Genomic DNA, 27926 nt, shown 5'->3' on the forward strand with positions numbered 1-27926 from the left:
TTATATTAGAGGATCCCTTGGAGACAAGTCCTAAATTATTAGCAAAGATCGAAGAATTTGGAGAAATAGCAGGACTGAAAATAAATAGAGAAAAGACTAAAGTTATAGTTAAAAATCTGACAGATAAACAAAAAAACCCCAATTGTCAGAAAAAACAGATCTTCAAGTAATTAAGAAAGTCAAATACTTGGGGATATATCTAACAGCAAGGTTAGATATATCCCCAATAAAAAAACAATAAAAAAAGACAACTACATAAAATTACTAAAACAAATAAAACTAGACCTGGAAAAATGGAAAAATCTACAGCTATCAATTTTGGGAAGAATAGTAATTGTGAAAGTGAATATCTACCAAAACTGCTTTTCTTATTTCAAACAATACCGATAAAAAATGAGAATTTTTTTTGATGAATTAAATGCATCAATGTTGAAATTTATTTGGCAAGGGAAAAAAGCTAGAATTACTGAAAATGTTACAAGAAGTAAAAGAAAATGGAGGCTTTGGGCTACCAGATTGGGTTCTGTATTATCAAGTAGCTGAATTAATATGCTTAAAAGAATGGATAACTCTTAGAAACAAAAGACTGTTATATCTAGAAAGGCATGACCTACAACTTGGATAGCATGGATTTCTATGGTATGGGAAGAACAAAATTCATAAATACTTTCAAAACCACTATGTAAGAAATGCACTGCTTTTGACATGGGAAAAGATAAAATCGAGAATTAACATGAAAATACCAGGATGGATTTCAACAATGGATGCATTTGTAAATCCAAATTTAATTAATTATGAGAAACTTGTGACTTATAAAGATATTTTGAATACTGATGGGAAACTACAAACTAAACAAGAATTAGAAGAACAGGGCATAAAGCTATCATGGTGGCCACATTTGCAAATGCAAATGAGATATGAGAAAGATGTAAAAGTATATGGTTTTTACAAAGATCAGACAGTGTTTGACCAGATACTATTGTCATCACATGACAAATTAATTAATAAAGTGTACAGTTTTCTGTTAAATTTAAAGATGGAAAATGAACAAGTTAAAGAAATAAAGATAATATGGGCAAAAAAGTTTGGGCACAATGTAGAGTTAGAAAAATGGCAAAACTTATGAGAAAGAAACTATAAAATAACAAGGGCAACTACTTATAAAGAAAATTTATATAAAATGTTCTATAGATGGCACTTACCACCTGCAAGACTAGCAAAAATGTTTAAAAATATGTCTAGCAATTTTTGGAAATGCAGACAAAATCCAGGCACATATTATCATCTTTGGTGGACATGCCCTAAAGCAAATAATTTTTGGTCAAAAATACATGAAAGACATGCTGTCACACCTATCGAAAGGGAAATTTTTTTCTAAACTAGACCTAAGGGAAGCTTACTATCGCGTGAGAATTAAGGAAGGGGACGAATGGAAGACTGCATTTAACTGCCCCATGGGGTGCTATCAATTCAAAGTCTTGCCATTTGGATTACAAGGGGGCCCTGCAGTCTTTATGCAATTAATCAATGACGTTCTAAGGGAGCACCTATTTAAGGGGGTCCTTGTTTACTTGGACGACATTCTTATCTTTACTGAAACAAAAGAAGAACACGTCAAACTTGTCAGAGCGGTTTTAAAGAAGCTGCGAGCCGCTCACCTATATGCCAAACTCTCAAAATGCGAATTCCACCAGGAAAGGATAGACTACCTAGGCTATCGCATATCCCCACAGGGCATTGAAATGGACCCGGAGAAGGTCAAAGCAGTACTAAATTGGGCACCACCCCGCACAAGAAAGCAACTACAAAGTTTCCTGGGCTTTGCAAATTTTTACCGCCAATTCATCCCCTCATTTGCACAGATAGCCTTGCCCCTCACTAACTTACTAAAAACGAAGGGAACATCCTCAGTAAAACCTAGCCAGCCACTAACATGGACAATGGAGTGCCAAGCAGCGTTTGAGAGACTAAAGAGACTTTTTTCTGCCGAACCAGTACTAAGGCACCCAGACATGGACAAGCCCTTCATAATACAGGCAGATGCAAGTGATGTGGCAGTGGGGGCTGTGCTATTACAAGAAAATGATGATGCAGTATTGCAACCCTGTGCATATACATCCAAGAAACTCACGGAAACAGAACAGCGCTGGCCCGTATGGGAGAAGGAGGCTTATGGGATACGTTGGGCATTACTCACGTGGCGACAGTTCCTGGAAGGCAACAAAATCCCCTTCCAGGTGTGGACTGATCACAAAAATTTAGAAGCCCTGAAAACTTCCAGGAAACTCAATCCCAAACAAGCCCGCTGGTCCCAGCATTTTCACCAATTCCAATTTAAGCTCAAACATTTACCAGGAAGAAAGAACTTCCTGGCAGATGCACTATCTCGCATGCCCCAATATAACAGCGCACGAACCACAGACTCTAGACCAATAATGGCAGAGTCACAACTGGCAGCGCCAGTAACCACAAGAACCCAAGCCAAAATAAAACCACAACTGGACAGCCAAACTGGGATTGAATTCAGAAAAAGTTTGGAAACAGATGAATGGTTCCAGAAAAACAAACATGTGTGCACAATGAGAGACGGATTGCCTTGGGTAGGGGAAAAGTTATATATACCAACAACTCAAAGACTAACTTTCATGCAACTTTGCCATGACACAAAATCAGCAGGGCATTTTGGATTTGTAAAAACTTTACACTTAATTAAACGGCAATTTTGGTGGCCATCAATAAAAAAGGACATAGAAAGTTATGTTGCCAGCTGCCCAACCTGTGCATCAGCAAAGAGGTTGCAAGGGAAATCGCCAGGGCTATTACAACCAGTGGCAAGTCCCTCAGCCCCCTGGAGGGAAATAGCCATGGATTTTATAGTGGAATTGCCAGAAAGCAATGGGAATACTGTTATCTGGACAGTCACGGACCTATTTTCCAAACAGGTGCACTTTATCCCTTGCCAAAAAATTCCCACTGCAAAGGCCTTAGCAAAACTTTTCATCCAGCACATTTACAGATTGCACGGGGCACCCCTAATGTAAGGACCCACCCCACTTTGCATCTTAAGAAGACAGAACTCTTGGAATAATTCTTCCAACAGGAATCCTTTATTAAGAGAAAATGGTTGCAGGCATGCTAGACAGGACTTGGGGTTCAAGCTCTCCCATTCAAGGTTTTAAGGGGTTCCCCAGTAGTCCCACCCAATCAACCCCCCTTCCAGTGATAGTTTCAAGTATCACAATTTCACCCCCTTTCTTCTTTCTTCCGTCTGGATGGAGACTTCAGATAACTACATGAAAGGCAAATACCCTTCTTTGGTATGCTAAGCTTTGGTTACAATAAACAACATTCAGCTCTTTGAAGTGTACTGAAGGAAGTGAGGGCCATAAAGCCCCTTTGTTCTCCCCCTTCTCTCCCTCTTATGGCAGAATCCAGAGAAGGCAGAATTGGGGTTTTCTATATTTGATGATTAAAGATGAAATATAATTGGATTCTGACAGGTGGCTAGAAAAGATGATAGAAGCATATGTAGACTATAAACCGGAATTATTTCTTTTAGGTATAATCTCAGAAAATTATGATAAAAATGTGTATACTTAACAGTTAATACATGTATTAACAGCAGCGAGAATTACATTTGCTCAATATTAGAGAAATGAAGAAATACCTTCTGAAGAAGATATAATTAAGAAAATGTTGGACTGTGCAAAAATGAATAAGCTCACATTGCAAATGAAAGGGAAACAAGATTCAGAATAGTTCCAAACATGGGAAAAAATGTATAAATGGTTAGAAAAACAGAATAAAGGATAGGAATGGAAACTGTATTACTATTAATGTTAAATATGTACACCCAGACAACATGTTGTTTACTAAATACTAAAAATTATTATTGTAAAAAACATATATGTTTTCTGAGGTTTTCGCAGGTGTTTGTAGGTAGGTCTTTGGTTTTTCGGGTTTTCTCCCGCATAAAATTGGAAGTGTCTTGGCGACGTTTCAACGAAGTCCCATTCGTCATCTTCAGGCTGGTGTTTTCAGCTTCATGCTTCGAGGAACAATGTGTGGTCTTACCTGTTTCTTCCTTTTAACTGCCAGTGGGGGTATGAACTGATTGGGTGGGAGCTTGGCTGTGTTCTGGTTGGGTGGAGGTGTGTTCTGATTGGTTAGGGGCTTGGCTGTGCTCTGATTGGATCGGGGGGTTGGCTGTGCTCTGATTGGATGGGGTGTTGGCTGTGTTCTGATTGGATGGGAGAGTGTTCTGTTTGGGTGGGGGCTTTGTTGTGCTCAGGTTAGTCTGAGTTGCAGGGAGGTTTAAGATGGTGGGCTGCCTTGCTATTTTTTGGCTTCGCGTTCGTGGTCGTGCCTCATCTTCATGGTGGGTGTAAGTTTGCTTCATGTATGGATTGGAGGGGTTTAAAGTGGCTAATGATGCAGCTGTGGTCTGGCTTCTGGTTTGTGGTCGTGCTTCATCATCGGTGTGGCTTTGGGTTTGCTTTTGTGTGGTGGTGACATCCTGTGTGGTTTTTGTGAGTGTAGGTCTGGTGTCCTTTGTGTTAGGGAGTCGTTTGTCAGTAAGGGCGGGTTTCCAAATGGCTGGTAGGCGGGAGGTATCATCTTGTTTGTTCATGCTATGTGGACGTTTTTCTATCTCGATGGCTTCTCTGATTATTCTGTTATTAAAATGTTCAGTTTTGGCGATAGTTCTGGTATTTTTAAAGTCAATTTCATGTCCTGTGGCTTTAAGGTGTTGGACCAGGGAAGATGTTGGTTCCTCTTTTTTGACTGAGTTCTTATGTTCTTCAATGCGTGCATTTATTCTTCTGTTGGTTTGTCCGATGTATGTGTTGGGACAAGCGGTGCATGGGATTTCATATACTCCTTGATTTTCTAACTCAATTTTGTCTTTGGGGTTTCTTAGGATGGTGGATATTTTTCTGTTTGTGCAGAATGCTGTTTTGATGCTGTGTTTATGGAAGATCTTGCTGATTCTGTCTGTGGTGCCTTTTATGTATGGAAGGAGGGCTTTGCCATTTTCTTGTTCTCTATCTTGGATTTTAGTGGGGGTTTCTTTTTGGATTAGGTTTGTAATCTTATTTCTTTGGAATCCATTGGATGTTAGTACATTGGTGAGAGTGTGTAGTTCGGTTTTTAGGTGTTGTTCATTAGCTAAGCGTTTTGTTCTGGAGATGAGTGTCTTGGCTACGGAGTTGATCTGTGCTGGGTGGTGGTGTGAGAGAGTGTGCAGATAGCGGTTTGTGTGTGTTTTCTTCTGGTAGATGGTGTGTCCTAAGGAGCCATTGGATTTCTTGTAGACTAAGACATCCAGGAAGGGAAGTTGGTTATTAGCTTCTGTTTCCATGGTGAACTGTATTTTGGGGTGTAGGCTGTTGAGGTGTGTGAGGAAGTTCTCCAGTTTTTCTTTCCCATGTGGCCAGATTATGAAGGTGTCGTCTAAGTATCTGAGCCAGAGTTTGGGTTTGTGATCCGATTTTTCTAGAGCTTGAGTTTCAAAGTGTTCCATGTAGAGGTTTGCAATGACAGGTGAGAGGGGTGATCCCATGGGTGCTCTTTCTGTTTGTTTGTATTTTTGTCCATTATAGATGAAGTATGTGTTGGATAGGCAGTGGTTGGTCAGATCTAAGATGTGTTTTTGGGGGGTTATATTTGTTTTGGATAGCTGTCAAGGCTTCTTTGATAGGCACTTGGGTGAAGAGGGATATGACATTGAAGCTCATGAGTAGGTCGCTGGGCTGTAAGTTTTGTTTCTTTATGATCTCTATAAACTGGAATGAGTTTTTTACGTGTAAGGTGATGGATTCTGCATAGGGCTGTAGTTGTTTGGCGAGAAATTTGGCTAGGTTTTGTAGAGGTGAGCCTATGGAGCTGACTATGGGCCTGAGTGGGGTTCCTTCTTTGTGTATCTTGGGGAGACCATAGAGTTTAGGGCATCTGGATGATTTCTCTCTGGAAATGATTCTTTGCTGGATCTCTTCACTAATGGGGGAGGCTTTTATTTTGGATCTGGAGAATATATATATATATATATATATATATATATATATATATATATATATATATATAAAATGCTTTATGTTACACCCTGTTGACCCAAATATGGGAGAGAGAAATCTTTTGCCTTGTATCAGCTCAAACTAGAGCCATCCACAGGCAGCAGTCACAACTGTGACATCATATACATATCTAAAATTTAGATTGCTAGCAAAGAATTAAGGGAGAATCTGAATAGCTATTTTGAACTCTTTAGTTCTTTTCCACCAGACATACCCTTCTGAGATTCGAACCTGGGCTGTCTGCATGTTAGGCAGCTGTATTAAACCTCTAGGCCACAGGCTCTTTCTCACTTTTGCCAGCTGTGTTAGGGAGGGAAGAAACAGGGGAGGAGTTATCTAGAATGCTGTATGTTACACCCTGTTGACCCAAATATGGGAGAGAGAAATCTTTTGCCTTGTATCAGCTCAAACTAGACAAAGGTAGGGTGACTGTTATTATGGATAGAACACTGTATACAGCTAAAGTACTTGAACTCTTGAATGATAAGTTGGCCTATAGAGTAATTAAAAAAGACCCCTTAATAACGCTTAAAAATAAAATCAACAAACTGCTAGACAACTTTAAGCGTTGTAAGAAGATCGGAGATGACACCCTAAAGAGGATACGTCCCTGTGACACGGTCCTTGCCCGTTTTTACGGTCTACCAAAGATCCACAAGGAAGGTACCCCCCTTCGCCCCATTGTATCATTCAGGGGCACCCCCATCTCAGGACTAGCTAAATGGCTTAGTACCCGCATCAACCACCTCGTAGATGGCAGTAACCCCATGGTCAGATCTGCAGAAGAATTTTTAACTAGAATTAAGACCCTTAGGGTGGAGGATGATGAGATGATGGTGTCGTTCGACGTCACCTCTCTCTTCAGCTCCATTCCTCAGGACTTAGCCATCTCTGTCCTGAAAGAACGTTTGACATCTATGAGAGAAGGTCATCACCAAGATTCCCTTCAGACGGAAGACCTCGTGAAATTGATAGAAATATGTCTCCAGACTTATTTCACATTCCAAGGTACCATCTATGAACAGAGAAAAGGAACCCCGATGGGCTCCCCCATCTCCAGTATTATAGCTGAGGTAGTCCTTCAACAGCTTGAACATAAGGCTATGACTTTATACCAACCCAAATTTTGGGTTCGATACGTGGACGATACATTTGCTATTGTTAAAAGACAACATGTAACTACATTTATGGGAATATTAAATTCCATCTACTCTGACATAAGGTTTACTGTAGAGGAAGAAAGACACAATTCTCTTGCCTTCTTAGATGTTTCCATCCCCCGTCAACCAGATGGATACCTACATACGAAGGTATTCCATAAACCAACCCACACAGATAGAATCCTCCATTACCAGAGTAATCATCCTGTTTCCCATAAAATCAGCTGCATTAAAATGTTATTTAAACGCATTGACTCCCACTGCAGCACGGATGAATATAAGAAAGAAGAGAGGAGACACCTCTTCCATACGTGCATATATAACGGTTATCCATTAAAATTTATCAAACGACATTGTACAACCTTCCAGCACCGGACCACCTAACGAAGAAGGGATTCCCCCCTACAAAAAACACACATCTCCCTCCCATACATAAGTAACATCTCAGAGGCCACAGCCAGACTACTAGCACCCCATGGTATAGAAGTAGCTCACAAACCTAACCAAACCCTACGATCAAAAATTATGCGTCCAAAGGACCCCCTACCTACCATGGAGAAATCTGCTATTGTTTATAAGATCAACTGCAAAAATTGTGAAGGCAACTATGTGGGAGAAACAGCCAAATGCTTGAAAACTCGCCTCCACAAACACAAACTGGCCATTAAACGAGGCGAACCACACTCACAACTTTGGATGCATATGGCACAACAAGGCCATCAGTTCGACTTCAATAACACCCTTATCATAGCCAGTGATGCCACGAAGGGAGGTCGGCTGCTAAAAGAAGCCTGGTTCTCGAATAACAACTCAATCAATCGTCACATTGACTTGCACCCAGCACAACCAGCGCTACGAAAATGGAACTCAAACCATCATCCTTTATATCACAAACCTTACAATCAACATCCACAACGTTCTAAACCAGGAGCTACACCTCCCCCCTACCAGAAACAATCTGATATAGACTACCCAGAAACCTCCCAACAACATCAAGTGGAAACCACACCCCCTTTAATTGGAGAAAACAACAATAATGACATTGGAGCGCTTAAGAAATTTGAGGATAGAACCACTAAATTTAGCACTACCCATAATAATAATAAAAGTGAATATCCCATACAGAGAGGGGAGAAAAAACATGTGATGACGACCCATTCGCTTGATAAAAGGGAAAATAACATGAGCGGGGAATCTGCCCAAATACCAACAGACTTTTGCTCACAGAAATGGGGGGATTTAACTTGAATATTGACCTACGAGGGAAGATGAGCATGGAGGACACCATGATGGAGGAGGATGATTCAAACGGAGATGTGAACACAAGTGCTCGAGAGAACGATGAAAGAAATCTTTACTCCGATTCCCCCTCCCACCTATCAGCTGTTCAGCGGGGAATGCTGGCACGGTCTAGGAACCAAGCGCAGACGTCTATGGAACCCGTTTAAACCACCTTGTTAGAAACGGTCTCTCAGCCCTGAAGATGTTGGGGAGTTTTCCCAACGAAAGTTTGGCAACCTTTTAATATAGTAAAATACTTTAATTAAAGTATTTTAACTTTAAACTCTCCTGGTGAATGCGCTTTATTCATTCCATTATATAATATATATATAATATATATTATATATATGTATATATGTATGTATGTATGTATAAAATTTGGATTGCTAGCAAAGAATTAAGGGAGAACTGGAATAGCTATTTCAAACTCTTTAGTTCTTTTCAACCAGACATACCCTTCTGAGATTCGAACCTGGGCTGTCTGCATGTTAGGCAGCTGTATTAAACCTCTAGGCCACAGGCTCTTTCTCACTTTTGCCAGCTGTGTTAGGGAGGGAAGAAACAGGGGAGGAGTTATCTAGAATGCTGTATGTTACACCCTGTTGACCCAAATATGGGAGAGAGAAATCTTTTGCCTTGTATCAGCTCAAACTAGAGCCATCCACAGGCAACAGTCACAACTGTGACATCATATATATCAATGTTTTCTCCCGCGTAAAATTGGAAGTGTCTTGGCAACTTACATTAGATCTCTAATGTAACCTATTCAGAGGCTTCTGAGAGGATTGTAGCATAGCGATGTCAGGAAGTGAGAAGAAGATCAATGTCACAGCCAAGCCTGGACTGATCCCTCCTCAGGAAGTACTGGCATCAGCCCAGGTGGACTCCAAGACACAGCCAGTGGTAATGCAATCCAAAGTGAGAGCAGAGAAGATGGAGCAACCACCTGTGTGAGAAGAAGGAGCTGTGGCAGGGTCTCTCTATACTGGCCTGAAAATCCAATGGATGCCACCAAGATGGAGTTCTCCTAATTCCATTGGGGGTTGCGATAACCCAAGGGAGCAAGTGGAAAGCCAAGAGGGCTGCAGAGTGGAAGCCTCTGGCCACCTCTGCCTTCAGTGGAGCAGCTGCGCAAGATGTTTGTTGGGATGGAGGAGCAAGCAAAATTCCCACCCTGGAGGATGGTATCTGGAACAGATCAGACTATGTTGACTTATTCCCCTTCTCTGCCCCAACCAATGGTGCTAGGTCAGGTGTGTCAGGGGATGGCAGGAAACAGGGGAATGGCTGAGATCCATTGGCAGGCAGCTGCTGGGCAGCCCCTGCCAGTTCCTGCAGTGGGGAGGAGTTCCAGCCCACACTGCCCAGCAAATTGTGAGGGTGCCGCTCAGCTACCTGCTAGTCCACAATGACATGAGCCACCACCTTTGAAAGCCACATTTGATAGCCATCTGGAGAAACTCCTGAACCAAATGTGGATCTACCTGAAGTGGCACGGAGCAGCATTCCCTGGTGAAGGGGCTGTGTGAATGCTATTGCTGCGAATCTGGAAGGAGACATTGTTGAATGGATGGTGGCACTCCATGATGAGACAGCTCCAGAATTGGGAAACATCAACACCTTCCTAGAGGGGCTCCGGGCCAGATTGGGGGATCCCATATAAGCCTGCCAGGTGGTATCTGATATCTGCTCCATAAGGCAGGGGAACCAGTCCATGGCTGAATATATTTGAGAGTTTCACAGCCTGGCCAGGAAGCTAAGAGGGTGGCCAGAACACCTATTGGTCTACCAATTTCAAGAAGGGCTAAGCAGAGAAGTGTACCAGAATTGCCTGTCCTGGTGTCAGAATCCAATTATATTTCATCTTTAAATTATCAAATATAGAAACTCCCAATTCTGCCTTCTCTGGATTCTGCCATAAGAGGGAGAGAAGGGGGAGAACAAAGGGGCTTTATTGCCCTCACTTCCTTCTTTACACTTCAAAGAGCTAAATGCTGAATGTGTGTTTATTGTAACCTCGAAGTGTTAGCATACCAAAGAGGGAAGGGCATTCAGGTAGTTATCGGAAGTCTCCATCCAGACGGAAAGAAAGAAGAAAGGTGAGTGGGAATTGTGATACTTGAAAACTATCACTGGAAGGGGGGTTGATTGGGTGGGACTACTGGGTAACCCTTAAAACCTGAAGGGAAAGAGCTTGGACCCCAAGTCATGTCTAGCATGCCTACAACATTTTCTTTAATAAAGGATTCCTGTTGGAGAATTATTCAGAGTTCTGTCTCCTTAAGGATGCAAAGTGGGGTGGTCCTTACATAGACAGGACTTGCAAAATTAATCCACCTGGAAAGGAAGACCCTGCCGGGGGATTTGCCAAAAAATTTACCATGGTGCAGACCTGGAGAAAAGAGGGGGAAAAACCCATGGAAAGAGAGTAGCCGCTGACCCGTTGGAACCTTGCCAGATGTTGGGATCTGAGAGGTCAGATTCCTCAGGAGAAGAAGTGGTGGAGACACGGGACCACAAGTCTCGCTGGTCAATGGGCATTGGAAAGAAAAGTAAGTGGGGAAAGGAATCAAGAAAGGTGACCCTGAGACGGGGGACCAAGCAACCAGAATGGAAGCAGGAGATGGAGAAATCCCGGCACGCAAGTGAAGAGGGAGAAAGCTGGGCACCATACTCAGACTGGATCCTAGAGAAAGCTATTGACCTGATGAAGAGAACTCTCAGCTCCCTAAGAGAGGAGAATACTGAGCCCTACGGCCGCCCCAGTTCCTGGAGCCACAAAGGGAGAGACACCGAGGGGGACGTGGAACCTGCAACCCCAGGGACATCTACTGATCCAGGAGCCCCCACCCCCTACCGGACCACAGATGGCAATCTGGACGGAAGGCACTACCACCCACAACAGAGGCACCGATCCATTCCAAGACGTCCACCATTGGAAGTGAAATTCAAAGGGGAGCCAACACGCTTGGGGTTTTTCCTAACCCAAGTCCTCAGCTACATGGAGGAATATGGGCAGGATATTCCCAGCGACAAAGCCCGCATCCGGATCATGCAATCTGCCCTGGATGGACCAGCTGCGGATTGGGTAGTGACCTTGCATGACTCCAATGCCCCAGGAGAACTCAGTAACTTCAACCGTTATGTCCTCTTTGAGAAGACGATTTGAAACCCCCGGCTGATCGCATAAAGCAAGTGAAAAGAGGAAAAAAAGGAGAGTAAGACAGAAAAAAGGGTGAGGCTTAGAGAAAAAGGAATAGACGAAGGATGATAAAAAAAAAGCAGTAAAGAGAAAAAAAGCAGGACAAGAGAAAGGAAGGGTAAAAAATAGAAAAGAAGAGAAAAGAGAAGAAGGAAATGAGAAAACAAGAAGAAGGAAGAAGAAAGGTAAGAAAAGAATAACAACGATGAGGCAGGGCAAACGCCCAGTGCTGAGTATACGCAAGACAAGAATTCCGGGCATTGCCAGCAACTGAATTGGCCAGAAGACATCCTCCTTGGCCATTTCAAAGACGGACTAAACTATGATCTATATGATGCTTGCCTGCCCCGAGGGGACCCACATCGACTTTAGGAATGGTACGTCTTGGCAGAGGAAGCAGAGATCGACATATTGAAGAGGCACCGCCGAGGAAAACAATGGAGACGCCCCCCGCCTGAGCTGACACACCAACCGGTGAAATCATCGGATACAGCCAAGAAGCAAATGGGGTGTTTCAAGTGCGGAAGAGAAGGGCATCGAGCTGTAGAATGCCGCTCAAAGGCCCCCCAGCACAACCCAGACAGATCCCCAATCAACAAACCCAGAGGTATTCAGCTAAGCCAAAAGAAACAGCCATGAGAATGATGGAAATTGCAGAAACCCCCACCTCTGCTCACCAAGGGGAAAGAACTCCAGCCTACACCACAGGGCCGGTGGATGCCTCAGATGACAGCTCGGAGGGCGAACCCCTGGTAAGTGGATGCATCACACCCATCTTCAAAACAGTGACTATATTAATCCCCCCCATGCCCGAAGCTGTGAAGGTGAAAGCCTTAATAGACTCTGGCTGCACCCGCTGCCTCATTAGCCCAACACTAGTGGGGAATCTGGGCATCCCATCCAGGAGACTGGAACAACCAATCTCATTTGGCCAGCTAGATGGATCCATAGCAGGGGGGGTGCCAGCTACCCTAGCCACTTTGCCAATACATCTCTCCCTGGGCAACCATGAAGAGGACTTAACGTTTGTGGTGACCCCAGGTATGGAATGCCCAATGATTCTAGGGATGGAATGGTTGAAAAAATGGAACCCCTGGGTAAATTGGAGGACGACAGAAATCAAATTCCCGAAGGGGGACCCTATGGACTTAAAACCCCAAGGGAGGCTACCAGAATCAAGAATAGAAAAAGCATCCATAGGAGAGGAAAAAAGATTAACAGAAATACCAGAGGAATATAGGGACCTTGCTGAAGTCTTCAGTGAGGATGAGGGCGAATGAGCTTCCCCCCCACCGACCCACAGACTGTACCATTGAATTCAAGCCTGGGGCAAAACTCCCGAAGCCCAGATTATACTCCATGAGCCCAAAGGAGAAGGAGGAAATGGAAAGATTTATAAAAAAAAACCTGGAGAGAGGTTTCATTGAGCCAGCCAAGCCTAAAGTGGCTGCCCCGGTCCTTTTTAGAGAGAAGAAGGATGGCTCTTTACGTTTATGCGTGGATTATAGGGCCCTGAATACAATCAGTGAAAGCAACCTATACCCGCTGCCCCTCATGAAAGACATGCTGTCACACCTATCGAAAGGGAAATTTTTTTCTAAACTAGACTTAAGGGAAGCTTACTATCGAGTGAGAATCAAGGAAGGGGACGAATGGAAGACTGCATTTAACTGCCCCATGGGGTGCTATCAATTCAAAGTCTTGCCATTTGGATTACAAGGGGGCCCTGCAGTCTTTATGCAATTAATCAATGACGTTCTAAGGGAGCACCTGTTTAAGGGGGTCCTTGTTTACTTGGACGACATTCTTATCTTTACCGAAACAAAAGAAGAACACGTCAAACTTGTCAGAGCGGTTTTAAAGAAGCTGCGAGCCGCTCACCTATATGCCAAACTCTCAAAATGCGAATTCCACCAGGAAAGGATAGACTACCTAGGCTATCGCATATCCCCACAGGGCATTGAAATGGACCCAGAGAAGGTCAGAGCAGTATTAGAATGGGCACCACCCCGCACAAGAAAGCAACTACAAAGTTTCCTGGGCTTTGCAAATTTTTACCGCCAATTCATCCCCTCATTTGCACAGATAGCCTTGCCCCTCACCAACTTACTAAAAACGAAGGGAACATCCTCAGTAAAACCTAGCAAGCCACTAACATGGACAATGGAGTGCCAAGCAGCGTTTGAGAGACTAAAGAGACTTTTTTCTGCCGAACCAGTACTAAGGCACCCAGACATGGACAAACCCTTCATAATACAGGCAGATGCAAGTGATTTGGCAGTGGGGGCTGTGCTATTACAAGAAAATGATGATGCAGTATTGCAACCCTGTGCATATACATCCAAGAAACTCACGGAAACAGAACAGCGCTGGCCCGTATGTGAGAAGGAGGCTTATGGGATACGTTGGGCATTACTCACATGGCGACAGTTCCTGGAAGGCAACAAAATCCCCTTCCAGGTGTGGACTGATCACAAAAATTTGGAAGCCCTGAAAACTTCCAGGAAACTCAATCCCAAACCAGCCCGCTGGTCCCAGCATTTTCACCAATTCCAATTTAAGCTCAAACATTTACCAGGAAGAAAGAACTTCCTGGCAGATGCACTATCTCGCATGCCCCAATATAACAGCACACGAACCACAGACTCTAGACCAATAATGGCAGAGTCACAATTGGCAGCACCAGTAACCACAAGAACCCAAGCCAAATTAAAACCACAACTGGACAGCCAAACTGGAATTGAATTCAGAAAAAGTTTGGAAACAGATGATTGTTTCCAGAAAAACAAAAATGTGTGCACAATGAAAGACGGGTTGCCTTGGATAGGGGAAAAGTTATATATACCAACAACTCAAAGAGTAACTTTCATGCACCTTTGCCATGACACAAAATCAGCAGGGCATTTTGGATTTGAAAAAACTTTACATTTAATTAAACGGCAATTTTGGTGGCCATCCATGAAAAAGGACATTGAAAGTTATATAGCCAGTTGTCCAAAATGTGCCACGGCAAAGAGGTTGCAAGGGAAAGTGCCAGGACTATTGCAAACAGTGGCAAGTCCCTCAGCCCCCTGGAGAGAAATAGCCATGGATTTTATAGTGGAATTGCCAGAAAGCAATGGAAATACTGTGGTCTGGACGGTCACGGACTTGTTTTCCAAACAGGTGCACTTTATCCCTTGCCAAAAGATTCCCACTGCAAAAGCCTTAGCAAACCTTTTCATCCAACACATTTACAGATTGCATGGGGCACCCCAACGCATCATCTCTGACAGGGGGGTGCAATTTACATCTGCATTTTGGAAGGAATTTTTATCCCTCTTAGGAACCACTCAGGGACTGACATCTAGCCACCACCCTCCAGGAAATGGGGGGGCTGAAAAAATGAACTCAGTACTTAAGCAATATTTAAGATGTTTTCTTAGTTTCCAGCAGACCGAGTGGGCGGACTTACTCCCCTTTGCAGAAGTTGCCTACAATAATGCAGTCCACTCCAGCACAGGTTACACTCCTTTTCAAATAGCCACCGGTCAAAGTTTCAACCCCATGCCAGAATTAACCCCAAACGAACCAACGATCCCCTCGCTGAAAGAATGGATGGAAAAATTACAAAACACCTGGCCAATAGTCAGAAAAGCACTAGATGAAGCTAGGCAGGCTTACAAAACACAAGCCGATAAAAAAAGGGTTGAGCCTACACCATTCATTATAGGAGAGATGGTGTACTTATCTACAAAATACCTAAAGTCCCTACAGCCCTGTAAAAAACTTGGACCAAAATACATAGGACCTTTTCCAATTAAAAGAATCATAAATCCAGTAACAGTAGAATTAGAATTACCCAAAAATCTCAGGCAAATACACCCAATTTTTCATTGCAGCTTGCTGAAAAGAGAGCATCAGTCACCTCTACGGCCAAAAATCCCCCCCCCACCACCTCCAATCATGGTGGAGGGTGAACAACACTTCGAAATAAAGGAAGTCCTTGACTCTAGGAGATATCATGGAGCAACTCAGTACCTAGTTGCCTGGAAACACCGCCCTCCCTCACAAAATGAGTGGGTCCATAAACGTCATGTCAGAGCCCCGAAGCTATTGAAGAAGTTTCACACAGAGTATCCTAACAAGCCTGACTAAATTTTATACTTGTGTTTTCTTCAGGTGGATCTCTCTTATTGTTAAGAGGGGCCGGATGTCAGAATCCAATTATATTTCATCTTTAAATTATCAAATATAGAAACTCCCAATTCTGCCTTCTCTGGATTCTGCCATAAGAGGGAGAGAAGGGGGAGAACAAAGGGGCTTTATGGCCCTCACTTCCTTCTTTACACTTCAAAGAGCTGAATGCTGAATGTGTGTTTATTGTAACCTCGAAGTGTTAACATACCAAAGGAGGGAAGTTGCCTTTCATGTAGTTATCTGAAGTCTCCATCCAGACGGAAGAAAGAAGAAAGGGAGTGGAATTGTGATACTGGAAACTATCACTGGAAGGGGGGTTGATTGGGTGGGACTACTGGGGAACCCCTTAAAACCTTGAATGGGAGAGCTTGGACCCCAAGTCCTGTCTAGCATGCCTACAACCATTTTCTCTTAATAAAGGATTCCTGTTGGAAGAATTATTCCAAGAGTTCTGTCTTCTTAAGATGCAAAGTGGGGTGGGTCCTTACACCTGGGGAATTCCTGACCATTTCCAAGTGTGATACCAACTGGCTATTACAGTGGAACCTGCTGGAGTGCCTGAGAGCCGTCCCTGCCAAAGCCTGAGAGAAGTGCCTACCAACATGTAGAGGGGAGAACCCCTCCTCCAATCACTAGATAGGGTCTGCATCACCCCACAGAAGATACAGAAGATAATGGATAAGGCGAGGGAATTGCATAAGAGGCAAGCTGATTGGAAGAGAGCTCCCCAAGATAATTATAGGATTGGGGACCAGGTGTACCTATCTACCAAGTAACTCAAACTGAGGCAACCTTATAAAAAAACTGAATCCTAAGTGCATAGGACCCTTCTTAATTGTGAAAGTCATTAATCCAGTAAATGTTGAACTACAGTTGCCAAAAGAGTTGAAGTGAGTCCACCCAGTGTTCTACTGCAGTTTGTTGAAACCATTTAAGGGATCTAGCTTAAGACCAGTTGGAGACAACCTCCTCTCCTATATTGGTGGAGGGTGAGAAGCATTATGAGGTTAAGAAAATACTGGACTCAAGGATTTTCAGAGGGAAGTTACAGTACTTAACTTGGTGGAGAGGTTACTCCTTAGCTGGTGCTGAATAGGTAGGAGCTCATAATGTTAAGGCTGACAGATTAATAAGAAAGTTGCATGCTAAATACCCTCAATGTCCAAGAGGATAATATTTGAATGTTAGTTTTATTGTGTTTATGTTGTTTAATTGTGATTATTCTTTTCCTATGTTTACCCTTCTTTCAGGGGACTGGCATGTCAAGGTTGAATTGCTAAGATGCTTGCTAATTTCTATCCTTACTCAACTTGCCATAGAAACAGGAGGGAGGGGTAGAAAGCATAGGGAGAAAACAGGATTCTAAGAAGCCATCCAATGACCGTGAGAGCCTACAAGAATGCTAAGATCACTAATGCAGGTGTCTGATAGAGAAGTGGACTGTTTCCATAACAAATCAAAATATATGATTGGGCAATGTGAACACCTGGTGGGTGGGGGTTAAGGGAAGCTATTATTAATTAGGCAAAAAATTGCCTGAGAAAACCAGTGCTGACTTTGCTTCTCCAATTCCAAGATATGTGTTCTATAAAGTTTTATCTTTTATGGTACATCAAAGCCTTGAAGTTTCCTTGATTTTGAGTTTGCTAGTTGGACAGTTGACAATAAGACAATTAATTCCAGCCATTAAGCAAAAAATATAATGAAAGGTCAAATGGAAGAAAATCAGGTTTTGATAACTTGTAATAGTTATCAATAACATGTATACATGGCTGAATCATTTCTTATATCTATGTGGCTATGGATGGCCGATCTGTCAGATAGACATAAACATACCATTCATAAGAGACAATCAACAAGCCAAAAAAGGAACAAAAAGACCAAAATAGCTCCTCACCACAAATCAATATCCAGATGAGTAGAGACCAAAATTAATACCAAGATTAACATTAGACCACAATCAAGAAATAAATAATATCCCAACTAAGGAACTACCAATGCACACAAAATTAACAATAGCAAAGCCTAATCAAGGAAACATCAAGGCCACTCCCACCAAAATTGAAAAGGCAAGACAGTAATATATAAAATATACATCCCTTTTAGCACTGGATGATGTCACCTAGTTTGATAATGAAACAGCTGCAAGAAAACCACCAACTCAGAGAGCACTAAGGACTCCACATGTCTGTATATTTTATTTTAATCAATTATAGTTACCAAGAAATATTTGAAAATAGTAACGTGTGCCCATTTATAGTTGGTGCCATAAATGCTTCATGCTTTAAAAAGTATCATTTGTGGTATTTACATCATGTTTAATCATTTATAATTCAAATACAAACTAGCATTCCTTTGTGTAGAGCATTCTCTATAGTTTATTGAAAGGTACACATTATTTTGGATTGCTAATAATGAAATAATAGTGTGTCTGAAAATTCAGTCTTACCCATTATTCCACTAAGATAGACTCCATAAAGGGAGAAGCCTGTGGTAGCAGCATTCCAGATAGTCCCAATGACAGCATATAGAAGAATTGTCCCTAAGTTGCCAAAGAATAGTCGGTTTGGCATGAAGTATCCTGCATCTAACACAATGGGTGGCAATAAGTAGAAGAAAAAGACTGTTGGTGTAAGGGTGAAGGAGGCAATATGGTCGGCTGCATATACAATTCCACCCAGAAAAATGCCAAGAACAATGAGGAGAACACTTTCTGGAACCACAGTGGTAACTTTATGAGATAGGTGGAAAACTGAAAAAAAAAAAAGATAAATTGCTTGAGTTAACAACAAGTAAAATAATTAACATGCACAATTTATACTACCGGTATGTTTAAAGCAGTATCTGTCTGAACAGAACAAATTGCCAATCCAGACTGCTTTCATTGGACAATTATTGCTTATGCCCTTTTAGTCTCATTGCTAGATGTTATACTTTTGCCCATGGATAACATATTTTTAAGGAAAACAAAAATAGTTTTTGTTCAGCAAAATTGGGAGCAGCAGCTCTGTCACTAAATTCTGTCACTAAGTAGGAAATCACTTGACTGCAACTGTGCTTTCCCGTTTGCTTGCCTTTTGAAATGCTTATTAAATTGCTAATTACTGTTAGGATAATTAACAAAAAAAAGAATCTTTACATTGTGTGCTTACATTCAGTGGAGAGGAAGGAATTACAAGAGAATAAACCAGTACATAATAAATAATGCATATTGAAAGCAATGTGCTGGCACCAGCAATCATGAGCACACTATGCAAGCAGCCTGATATATTCCCCATTGTGAATGTGTCAGGCATAGCTAAGATTGCCCACAGAAATCAGTTGGGGTTTTTTTCTCTGCTCCTTCTCCTTTGTGTGCTTTCTTACTCTCTTTCAATTCCTTCCTTTTCAATCTCTTTGCAAGGTTGTGAGGTGGGGGAATAACATGTCAGGCATAGGACATATACTGACTTTAATGGTGACCATGTGACTGAAGGATGCTGTTGAAAATATAGTTATTTGTTGTTAAGTTATTTTTGCAGCAGTCATAACTTCAAATTATCACTGAATGCAGCCATTAGTAAGTGAAAACTACTTGCATTTCCAAAGAAGTCCAAATACTGTTAGGGTTACAAACTTCTCTTTGTTCAACTCTGCTCTATAGATAATTGGAATGGAATGTCAATCCAAGATGTTGAGATATTAAGCTCTAGTGAACATTTGTTGTTGACTAGGAATTTGCATAGGAACTTAAACAATCCCCAACAATCCCCAAAGCTTTTGCAATAATAATGAGCAATTTAATAATGAAACAGCTGCCTTCTAGAGAAATGTTGCTCCATCACTGGAGGCGTTTTAAGTAAAGGATGGGCAGCCACAGCACTCTGATGATTTTATGATTCACATAATCAACATATTCATTTTTGATCCCACTGAAACAGGAGTTAGCCTCTCCAAATGATCGCTTATTGTAGTGTCCAAATATCTGAATTAGTAAAAGGATGCTTCTCAGATTAATAAAAAAGCAAATAAAATCCATTAAAAGTTTATTATATGCTGTCAAAAGGGGAAAGAAAAGTGGTGTGATAATGTGAGGAAAATATAGATGAAGTGATGGAAATAAAAGAAAGAGAAGGCCTGAAATGCTACAGAGCAGCATCAGCATTAGGCTGAATGAGGAAAAAAAATGGGGAGAAGGAAAATGAAGTGGTGGGAAACAACAGCAGTGGTAGAATCGGACCAGTCAGTAGAATTATAGTTTAGTTTTAGGGCCTGTACTAGTTTTCCCACCAATTCTTGCTGTTTTGAGGTGCTTGTATATAAAATATTGCATTTAAAACTGTTGAAAAATTACTGTGCGTAATTTCCAGCTTAGTTTATATCCACCACACTTAAAGTTAATTCCTATATTAAATCAAAGCAAAGATATATACTACTCAGTTCAGTTCACAAAAATATAGTTTGATGTTAATTGATTACACATCAACAAAACATTTCAAACATTAAAAGGCTACCGTATGTAAGGGGGCATGTTCATCTCTCTATCTCCCTGCTTTTGCTTGTTTTTGTTCTGCTTCTGGCAGTTAAATATTTTAAATGTTTCACTGATATTTCAAGGTTGCTATTATATCTATTAATATAAATCAGGAGAATAGTCAAAGGAACAAAATATTAGAGCTTGGTCTAAAAAACTAAAAGCATATGCCTACCTGATTTGACATTGAATAAATTTTTGAGATGTCTAAGCATACTTTAGGTTCTCATGATCTATTTCAGAGTTCCCCAACCTTTTCGGCTTTGTGGACTGGTGGGGGGGAGAGGGGATGGTTCCATGTGCATGGTGGGCAAGCTCACCCGCAGCTCCATTTGCGCAACATCAGGCACATGCTTTCACTGCTCATGCAAACTGCTGTAGCCTAGTTCTGAAAGGCTCGAGGCCTGGTAGTGGGCTGTGACTGGGAATTGGGGATCTCTGATCTATTTGGCTTTTGATGGGATGCAAAGGTTCTTCCCAGAAGTTTCAATATTATTAGAAAGTATGTGTGATTCCTAAGAATTTTTTGTGAAAAGTGTTATATCCTGGGCCTGTGATTGACAGAGCAGGTGCAGGAAGCTGCAGAGAGACCTGGGCAGACCACATGGCCTGCCTGGGCCTGACAGGCTGTCTCCAGCCTATTGCACATGCGCAAAGCGGGAAAGTACATTGCATTTATTGGCTGACGCTGTTCCCTGCAAAAGGGTATAAAAGGGATCAGCGCCATTTTGTGTTGTTCTGTTGAAACTTGAATAAAGAAACAACTGTTGTTACTCCTGCCTTGTTTCAATGCCTTACAAATGCACAAAACAGAACATTGGCGACGAAGGTGGGATCGTACTGCAAGAAAACAACAAAAGAATACTAGGCTGACTCACCATGGGAGGATGAAGTGCTTGAAAGTTTGGCATTCCAACTTGTGCGACTCTGCCTGCCAGTATGAAGACGCTGGAGGAGAGCTCGTCAAGATTTGTTCTGGAACCCCTTCGCAAGCCTGAGCAGCGCAAGGCATTGGAAGAGGCTGCCAAGAAGAAACGATGGCTAAGATTGGGCATCTGTCTGAATTTGATACAACGCACCCTGAACATTTGAGCTCCTACGTTGCCAGAGTGGAGAACTACTTTAGGGTAAACCAAGTTCGGGAGGATGGGCTCAAAGCCTCAATGTTACTTTGTATCTATGGGTAAGAGACTTTTGACATTGCTGAAAATTTGGTTGCCCCAGCACCTTTGGAATCCATCACTTATGCAGAGCTGAAGAAAATGTTAAAGGAACATTTCGAACCAAACCTATTAGTGATTGCATGGCATCATGCATTTGAACAGCAGGACCAACTTCCCGGAGAGTTTGCTGTGGACTTTATTGCTGCTCTGCATCAAGCTGCAAGGCCCTATGAGTTCAAAGACTTGGAAGAACAGCTACAAGATTGGGTAGTTTGTGGTTTGAGGAGCCGAGAACTGCAGCAAAAGATTTTCACAAAAGAGGACATTTCCTTCCAAGATGTGCTAAGGGAGATCATGGCCGACGAAGCAGCGGGAGGAGCTGTTAAGGCCTTGTGGCTTTCCAAGAACACTATGTGTTCAGGCTCAGTCCATCAAGAGGTTGCTAGAGAGGTATCCGAACTGGATTCCCAAAATGAGATCAATCGACTGCAGCAGCCAGCAGAAAGAAGGCCCCAAGAGTGAGCTGACAAGGGGTCTGACAAGGCAGTTCCATTCCCTTGATGTTTCGGATATGGAGGCCACCACAAGTGCTCTGACTGCAATTTTCGCTCTGCTACTTGCCGGGTGTGTGGCTGGTAAGGCCACATAGCTGCCGTCTGTTTGGGTCGCAAGAAAGACCGTCCATCGGAAGAATTGCCTTGGAAAGGTATCAGGGTCCCCAGCCAGAATAGAGTGGGTTTCTGCGCGTTCCGAAGAAGCGAGTTGAGAACAGGAGCCCACCAGCCATTGAAGAAGAAGCTGCGTATTGATGTCAAATTGCAGGGGATGGAGCTGGACACCCTCAAGCAGATCTGCTGTAAAAGCAGCCAGAGAGTTAAACTCAGGCCTTTGAATCTTATCCTAACAGACTTCCAGAATTCCCGGGTCAGTGTGAAAGGGGAGGCCACGCTCAGAGTGCAGCATAGGAATTTTGAAGGGTTTTTGGATGTTGTGATTGAGGGTGACTGCGCGAGTCTAATAGGACTCGATTGGTTCAAGGCACTTGGAGTTCAGGTGACTGGGCTACACAGTTTGCAAATCGCAGATCTTGCGGAAGTTTGCAAGGCGTTTGCTGACATATTCAGCCCAGAATTAGGATCGTTCAAGGGGCTTCCAATTGCTTTGGTTAGACCCCTCCATTGCACGATTAGGATTAAGCCTCATTGGGTGCCTTTTGTGCTTAAGCAAAAGATTAATGCTGAGCTGGATAAGCTGCTACAGCAAGGCATTTTGGAACCTGTGGATAGCAGTCCATGGGAAACACCCACAGTCACACCACTCAAGGCTGATGGGGAAATCCGCATTTGTGCTGACTATAAATGCATGCTAAACAAAGCATTACAGCAGCACTCTTATCCAGTGTCTGTGGTGAGCCACATTTTGGCCTCACTTAAAGGAGGCTGATTTTTCACTAAACTCGATTTGGCCCAGGCCTATCAACAGCTATTGGTTGATGATGCAACGGCAGAGGCCCAGACAATCGTAATGCACCGGGGAGCTTTCAGTCAGAAGACTGCAGTTCGGGGTTAATGTAGCTCCTGGCATTTTCCAAAGTATGATGGAGTGAACACTCCGTAACATTCCGGGAGTTTGCCCATATTTTGATGATGTCCTCATTGTAGGGGAGTCAATGAAAAACCTATCTGAAAGGCTTTGGTCTGTTTTGCTGCGTTTCCGCGAAGCGAGGCTGAAGCTAAAGCAGGAAAAGGGCAAAATTGGAGTAACTTCCACTGAATTCTTGGGGTTTCACATAGATGCCAAAGGCATCCATTCTGCTGAATCTAAGCTCAAAGCAATTCAGCAGGCCCCTTGTCCCAAGTCGAAGAGCAAGCTTCAAGCCTTCCTTGGACTGCTAAATTTTTACCATTCCTTCCTCCCCCACAAGGCCACAGTGGCAGAACCATTACACCGGCTCTTGGATAAACAGGCTCCATGGAAGTGGACTAAAGTCCACAAACAGAGTTTTGCTGAGGTCAAAGCATTGTTGTCTTCAAATGCTGTTCTAGCTCATATCAATGAGCAACTGCCTGTGTGTATAGCTTGCGATGCATCCCCTTATGAGATCGGGGCTGTCTTAATCCACCTCAAGTTCCAGTGGCCTACTATGCAAGGATGCTGTCTTCTGCTGAGCGTAATTATGCACAGATAGACAGAGAAGCCTTGGCCATTGTGGCTGACATAAAAAGGTTCCATGACTTTTTATATGGTCACCACTTCACGGTCTTTACAAACCACAAGCCACTGCTGGGGTTGTTGACAACGAACAAGCAAACCCACGCATAATTTCTCCTAGAATGTTAAGGTGGTCAATATTCCTCTCTGCATATGACTATTCCCTGGTTCACAAACCAGATGGCCTTAGTACGTTGCCTCTACAGCTCTTAGAATCAGATCCTGCTCCAGCTAACCACATCCTGGCTATCCAGGATTTGCCTGAGTCTCCCCTCAATGCAGGGGATGTGGCTGCAAAAACAGCCACTGATAACATGCTAACATGTGTTGAACTGGGTGCTGTCAGGACACGTGTCCTGGCACCAATTTCCAGAGTTTCTGGAAAAGGAAGCATGAGCTTTCCCTGCCTGGGAGCGCCACGCATGCGTGGTGCCGCCCCCTGCGCCGGCCGAGGCGTAGCTGGCAAGGGGCAGTGAAGGCGCAGGGTGACCACCTGCTGGGCCATCAGCTGGGCCACCAGCTGGCCCAGCCCAAGGGAAGTAAGGCACCCGCCGGGCCCCATGCACACTAGCAACCCTCCCTGCGCCCGCCGGCCTCCCACCTCCCACCCCTGGCCCTCTTTTACTTACATTTTTAGTAGTTGCTCAGCAGGGAGGGGTGGAAGCTTCCAGACAGCTCGCCTTCGCTGCAGACAACTTGCAGCACCATTTGCAGACTGGGGCTTTTGGCAGGCTCAGCAGGGCAGAGACAGCCTGGACAATTCCTATTGGCTTTTGAAAGGCTTGAGAACCGCTGATCTAGGTGTTGAGGGGAATCTTCACCTCTAATGGGCTCCCAGATGTTCTTGTCTCAAACAACGGACCTCAATTCATCTCTTCAGAGTTCCAGGCCTTCCTGAAAGCCAACATGATCCATCATGCTACTTCGGCACCTTTTCATCCGGCTTCCAACAGCTAAGCTGAGCGCATGGTGCGCACCACCAAAGACGCCTTGAAGAGGCTTACTCATGGGAATTGGCACCATAGGTTAGCTGATGTTTTTTCTTTGCCATCACACCACACCTTGCACAGCTACAGGCAAGAGCCCAGCTGAACTCCGCTGGGATCACCATCTTATTACCAAAATAGACAGATTGCACCTAGACCAGGTGGTTTCACAGGTATTACAACCGCGGGCACCAAGGAGACTACAAGTGGGCGATCCAGTTTGGGCAAGGAACTATGGACCTGGACATTTTTGGGTGATAGCAGTGGTCTGCAAAGTCATTGGGCCACTGTCATACGAAGTGGCCTTGGAAGATGGCTGTGTCCTGTGTCAGCACATTGACCAGCTGCGATGGAGGCTACCTAGTCACCTTTCCACTCCTGACTCTGCTCTCGGGGGGGAGGAGGACCACAATCATGATCGTGGATCTCAGTCTCTCTGCGAACGTGGGGTTTGCACTCTCCAAATAGGGGCTTTGCCAACAAGGCGGCTCCTGACTCTGGCACTGGGTCCATGGGGCATTGCATGCAATCTGCTTTTCATGCCACACCTACCTCAGGCCTTGTGCCTATGGGACAGTGCTCCCAACTGGGGTCTCTTGCTGATCAGGGGAATTCCACTCCACCAAGAAACTCTGGTCTGGGCTTACCAGAAAGAGCTAGCCGAAGTCAAATGGACAAAGGGTTGGGCCTATCGGACCAGGCCAGCCAGCAAGATGCAGGTTTGCCCACATCAAACGGGCCTCAAAGTCCCGGTCTGCTGAGCCTGGCAGGTGAGCTTGCAGACCGGGCGCTTGCAGCAGCTCCGAGATAGTCGGAGTGGGCCAGAAACCCTCCAAAGTTCTTATAAGATTATGTAAGTTTCCTGTCAGTAAGCGGGCAGGCCTAGTGTTCCCTAGAAATAAGAACACGCTCAAAAGAGTGATTTGTAGTAAATAAAATAGTAGTATATATTTTTTTGAATCAAGAGGGGAGGGGTGTTATATCCTGGGTCTGTGATTGATAGAGCAGGTGCAGGAAGCTGCAGAGAGACCTAGGCAGACCATGTGGCCTGCCTGGGCCAGACAGGCTGTCTCCAGCCTATTACGCACGAGCAAAGCAGGAAAATACGTTGCATTTATTGGCTGACGCTGTTCCCTGCAAAAGGGTATAAAAGGGATCAGCGCCATTTTCTGTTGAAGCTTGAATAAAGAAATAACTGTTGTTACTCCTGCCTCATTTCAATGCCTTACCAATGCACAGAACAGAAAGTATTTTATGAGTAATGGATTTGTTTATAAAATTATGATGTTAAAGTTTGAAGAGAGTTAAGGGTTAGTATGATTCTGGTTATTGTATAATTAGTAAACTTAAACAGATTATGTTTAATATGTTTGTATAACCCTGTACTTGGCTCTGGGAAGTTGGGGGGAGGGAGGAGGGGGACAGAGGTGGGGGGAGGATGGGTTGGAGGTTAAATAGCTCAGATAAGTAGAAATAATTTTATTGTATATAATATTGATGTTTTAATTTGGAGAGAGGAATTGCTTGGGCATTTCCTCTGGACTGCATCCGGAGTGAGAAGATAGGAGGAAGGGGAGAAGTAAGTAGGAAGGTTGGGGAGAAGGAGTAGAGGGGGGGAGTGAGGAAGAAGAGGGAAAGAGGGAAGTGAGAGAAGAGGTTAGAGGGTGGATGCGGTTTGGGGAGAAATGGGTGAGGAATACCGAAAGTTGTGTGTATAAATTTATTTTACTCTTTATCTGAAGTATTTTTATAAATGTAATGTAAAATTGAAAATAAAAATTTTTTTACAAAAAAAAGAAGTTATTTTGAATCAGCTAAATGCAGTCAACTGTGAGAGCTTCTGATTTATTTTTTCACCAATAGAGAAATTAAAATTCTCTAACAGCTTATGGGCCCAGAGCTTACTAAGGACTGCATTGTAATTTAAAGCTGGAAGAAATTGCCTGTGTTTATAAAGTATAAGAACAAGGCAGAATTAGCAGAATGGCTGCAATGGAATTTAAGGAAAGCTCTGTGCCTCATTTGGGCCAGAAGAATTACATTGTGTGGGCTGCAAAAATGGAATGTTTGCTCAAAGCAAAAGAGCTGTGGTATATTGTAGAAAATCTACCACAAGTATTTGCAGCTGCTGATCAGAAAAGTCATGATCAAGCAATGGCTTATCTAATCTTGAATTTAGATGATGAACAATTTCTAAATGTTGCAAATTTAAAGATTGCAAGTTGAGAACTCTGCACGTGAATGTTTCTGCATGCAATATAGTGCAATTGTCAAGAAAACTTTACAGGGCTTGTTTGCAACCAGGTGAATCTGTGGAACAGCATTTAAATAAAATGCAAAGTTTATTTTTGGACTTAGAACAACGTGGGATTAAATTCCCTGAGTCCCAGAAGGTTTTATTGGTGTTGAACAGTTTAGATAAAACCTGGGACACAGTTTCTGCAATATTTGAATGCAAAGAAGAACAAGACTTAAATTTTGAGGCTTTAAAGGCATGTTTGCTTAATGAACAAGAAAAGCAACATTTTAGAAGCAGCCACAGGAGGAGAAATTCCTGAGGAAGGGGTCCAGACTGCAAGTCTCCGGAGGAGAAGAAACAAGCAGATTGGACCCGGACCAAGTTGCAACAAAAGAAACATTTTGCAGGCAGAGAGCTAAGCAAGAAAAGAATTGCTACATTTGTGGAGAAAAGACACATCTGAAAAGGAACTGTTTGCAGAGGAAGTGTTTGCATCAAAAGACATTTGTGCAACCAAAAAGGACTGATTTGCAAAAGGAACAGTTTGGTGTTGCAAAACTTTGCTATAGCAATAACAGAGACAAGTGGCTAATAGATAGTGGGGCAAGTCAAACAATTGTTAATGACTCTGAATTATTTTGCAGGTTTGTTCCAGTAGCACAAGAAACTATGGCTTTGGCAAATGGCCAGAAAGCAAAAGTCATCGGAAGAGGCGATGTAAAAATTCTATATTTGGAATTAAAGTTTATCAATGTGCTTTGTGTACCTGAGATGGAACATAATTTGTTAAGTGTGTCTAATTTAGACAAACAAGGTTTTGAGATCATTTTTGTAAATGGGAAGTGTCTCATCAAAAGGAATGGGAATATTTGTGCAGAAGGCATAAAGAAAGATAATCTATATATATTGCAGGGACAA

General features: G+C 43.0%; 1 protein-coding gene across 1 annotated transcript in view; it reads right to left on the reverse strand.

The window, feature by feature from the left end:
- Positions 1-18607, reverse strand: part of LOC120310197 (sodium/hydrogen exchanger 3) — a 98395-nt gene extending 79788 nt beyond the window's left edge. Inside the window, exon 1 of the mRNA XM_039348338.1 lies at positions 18346-18607. Within this exon, the coding sequence (XP_039204272.1) occupies positions 18346-18469 (124 nt within the window). The 5' untranslated portion in view covers positions 18470-18607. The remainder of the gene's footprint in view (positions 1-18345) is intronic.
- Between the last annotated feature and the right edge of the window lie 9319 nt (positions 18608-27926).

This window comes from Crotalus tigris, unplaced genomic scaffold (genome assembly GCF_016545835.1).
Source record: "Crotalus tigris isolate CLP2741 ecotype Arizona unplaced genomic scaffold, ASM1654583v1 scf7180000018142.649072, whole genome shotgun sequence".
NCBI classification, from domain to species: domain Eukaryota; kingdom Metazoa; phylum Chordata; class Lepidosauria; order Squamata; family Viperidae; genus Crotalus; species Crotalus tigris.